This window comes from Belonocnema kinseyi, chromosome 7 (genome assembly GCF_010883055.1).
Source record: "Belonocnema kinseyi isolate 2016_QV_RU_SX_M_011 chromosome 7, B_treatae_v1, whole genome shotgun sequence".
Taxonomy (NCBI): domain Eukaryota; kingdom Metazoa; phylum Arthropoda; class Insecta; order Hymenoptera; family Cynipidae; genus Belonocnema; species Belonocnema kinseyi.
The window spans coordinates 44,217,260-44,220,290 of NC_046663.1; the positions used below are offsets into that span (position 1 = coordinate 44,217,260).

At 38.6% G+C, this 3,031-nt stretch overlaps 1 protein-coding gene across 1 annotated transcript; it reads right to left on the bottom strand.

Annotated features, from left to right (window-relative positions):
• Positions 1-1,715: 1,715 nt before the first annotated feature.
• Positions 1,716-2,629, bottom strand: LOC117176433. The gene is made up of 3 exons (XM_033366673.1): positions 2,566-2,629; positions 2,071-2,442; positions 1,716-1,966 (listed from the first exon to the last, which is right to left on the bottom strand). The coding sequence occupies exons 1-3, from the start codon at positions 2,627-2,629 to the stop codon at positions 1,716-1,718; spliced, it is 687 nt and encodes a 228-aa protein (XP_033222564.1).
• Positions 2,630-3,031: the final 402 nt, after the last annotated feature.

Consider the following 3,031-nt stretch of genomic DNA (forward strand, 5'->3'; position numbering starts at 1 on the left):
ATCGAGATGATTAATTTTGTATGGAAAAGAAGAATTCATAACAAAATACATACATTTTTTAATCAATTGATACATTATCAGCTACAAACAATTAGGTTTCAATCAATAACAGAATTATCAAATTTTCAATTTGAGCACTTGAGTTCCAAACAAACAAAAGACGCATTTTCCATTCATTTCCATCGTTTTTGGTTGAAGATACTACTATTTAATTGAGCGTTGCAATGTTTTGCTACAAGTTTTTAAGGGAAAAATCCAATGATTTGGTTTAAAGTTGGCAATCAATTTTATTGTTAAAAATTCAACTCTTTTGTGAAAAATACGTTTTTTTCGTATGAAAATTCATCTCCTTCGGTAGAAATTCATATTTTTACATTCTCATCAGAGAAGGTATTAGATTTGTGTAAAATTTGAACCCCCAAGTTTTTTTTTTGAAATGTCAACATTTTGAGATCCTCTGAATCCGAAAAACAGGTTTTTACGAATGAGCCAGTCTGTCTGTCTGTTCGTGGATGGGTTTCTTTTTAATTTGTCAGCACGAAAAACAAAAATGTTGCTTTTTGAATATTCAACAAGATTATAACAAGAACTTTTTAAATTTCTTCGAAAATTCTAATTTTTACCACATAAAAAATAATCGAAAATCCAAAATTACATTTTGCGGTCAAACTATGTAAAATAGGTAAAAAGATCAGGAGACAAAAATTGTGCACTTGAGAAAGATCTACAAATTTAGTTTCAATCAATTTTTGATAGGAAGCGTAGTTTTTGTGTTTTAATTTATTTTTCGTCTCGAATGTGGGTATTTAAGAAATTTAATTTTTTTCTTTTTTTAATGCTATTTTTGACAATTAAGACAAAAAACAGAACTCTCAAAACATTATTCATGACAAATTATATCGTTTTTACATTATCATCAGAGAAGGTATTTGTTTCGGATTAGAGTCGAACATAATGATGATTGCGCAAGTGGTTAGGTGAACACAAGATTAAAAAAAAACACATCTAAAAATTAAACATAATCAACTTTAATTTGGCTTCATTACACGGAGAGATATACATGTTTCAGTACGGGCTCTCGCGTCAAGTGCTGGAAAAATCGTCGAGTCAAGCGCCCGATTTCCCTTCTGCAAAGACTTTAAAGAGTGGGGGCCGGAAAATCAGCACCTACACCCAGAATTTATATAGTGATTCGAAAATTCGAAACATCCGCCCGATTTCTTTCAAGGTGAGACAAAATTTTACTTCTGCATCGGTCATTATAGAAGACCGCCCAATTGGATATATCCATCGGTGTAATGAGACCGAATAGATGATCGTGAAAACCGGCTCTGAGATTGACAGAATTAAGTTAAGGATGGTAAGATAAAATGAGGTTCTGGATGGGTCTGGAAAGGTTTATGCGAGATCTTTTTTTGCACGAGGGAGGAGGCAGAGCTTTACAATCGGTCTCTCTAGCTCGGTAGTAGCTGTTCGGACTGTAACGGCACGAACTAAGCCATCCTCTCCCGGATGTACCTCGGTAACTCTGCATAAAGTCCATTTGCAAAGTGGACACATCTCATTAGATTCTTTTGAAATGGCCAGATCTCCTACTTAAACAGACTGTTGACGCTGACGCCAGTTAGGTAGTGTTTGAAGCGAATCCATGTATTCTGAAGATCATCTATGCCAGAAATCTTCCTGCATTTTCTGGACAATTTTCCACCTTTCATTCACAGTAACATGTTCTTGAATAAGCGATGGTTCAGAAACAGCGGTGAGTGGTCCTCCAATGAGTTAATGTCCTGGAGTAAGCGCAGATAAATCACTCGAATCATCAGTGATTGCTTGTAGTGGTCTTGAATTAAAGCACGTCTCGACCTGTGACAATTATGTTGAGCATCGGCTCCGACAAAATTCGTGTCCTGATCACTTGTAAAAGTGAAACAAATTCCTCGTCGTGAGGCTAAGCGTCGATAGGCGGCTAGAAAAGACAGAGAAGTTTTATCAGAGACTGACGCCAGTTGTACAGCAAGAGTAGACGTGCAAACAAAAATCGCAATATAGCTTTATATGATCTTTGCCAACGTCCAGGGGCTGCTTGTATTCTATATGGACCAGCAAAATCCACGCCACTGTGAAGAAAAGCCCGAGTACGATGCAAGCGATTTGAAGGGAAGTTTCCCATGAGCTGCGTGGCAGTAACGGCACGATGACGAATACATACCACACATCGCATAATCCGAGACTTAACAACCTGGCGACAACGAAGAATCCAAAATTGACGTCTCAAGGTGGCTAGTATGAGTTGGGTACCCTTATTAAGCGTACGCTGTGGGCAACTGTCAACGACCAGATCTATGAACGGACACGTCGCTGGCAAGATATATGGATGTCTCTCATGAGGATTCAAAACGGAATGTTTTAAACAGCCACCAACTCTCAGCAGCTGCTGAGCATCTAGGGAACGATTAAACTTGATGAGTGGGTCACATTTGGGCAACCTCTCGATTTTTTTATTTAGAATATTGAAAATAGTAGAAGAGAAATGGGCCCGCTAAAAGCTTCGAACACAATACTAACGAGCATGGTTGAGATCAGCTGGTGTGAGAACTCGAGGGTCCGCATAAGGACCTGAGCGATGCATGCTTCTGCATTTTCTCAATTTACTGATGTATCGAATGCACAATGCCGTCACTCGACTTAATTTTCCTAAAGAAGATGAACAATAAGCAAAGTGATCCAACACATGAGGATGAGAAACTGTCGTCTGGAGTTATGACAATACGTCGTTCCAGATCAGTATCGACGTCAAGATTTGGATCAAAGGTGGACCAAGGAAGACTAGTCTCTAAAAACCGATCCGGACCAATACACCAGAGCGAGTGAGGCCTCGAGAAGCGCAATCCGTGGGATTCTCTAGTCCAGGTATCTGATGCCAATAAGCCCCTGGAAGAGATGTCTGAATATATGATACCCGGTTAGACAGAAATGTATACAAACTGCAAAGAGGACATCTTAACCATGCAATCACATTCGTGCTATCAGT

What these genes read in the sequence shown, in the direction of transcription:
- LOC117176433 (XM_033366673.1), bottom strand. Translation starts at nt 2,629, where the DNA reads ATGCATCGCTCAGGTCCTTATGCGGACCCTCGAGTTCTCACACCAGCT. An exon ending in AGCTGATCTCAACCATGCTC is followed by an intron (nt 2,443 to 2,565) that starts GTTAGTATTGTG and finishes ATCGTTCCCTAG; the next exon opens with ATGCTCAGCAGCTGCTGAGA. An exon ending in AATACAAGCAGCCCCTGGAC is followed by an intron (nt 1,967 to 2,070) that starts GTTGGCAAAGAT and finishes TGTCTTTTCTAG; the next exon opens with CCGCCTATCGACGCTTAGCC.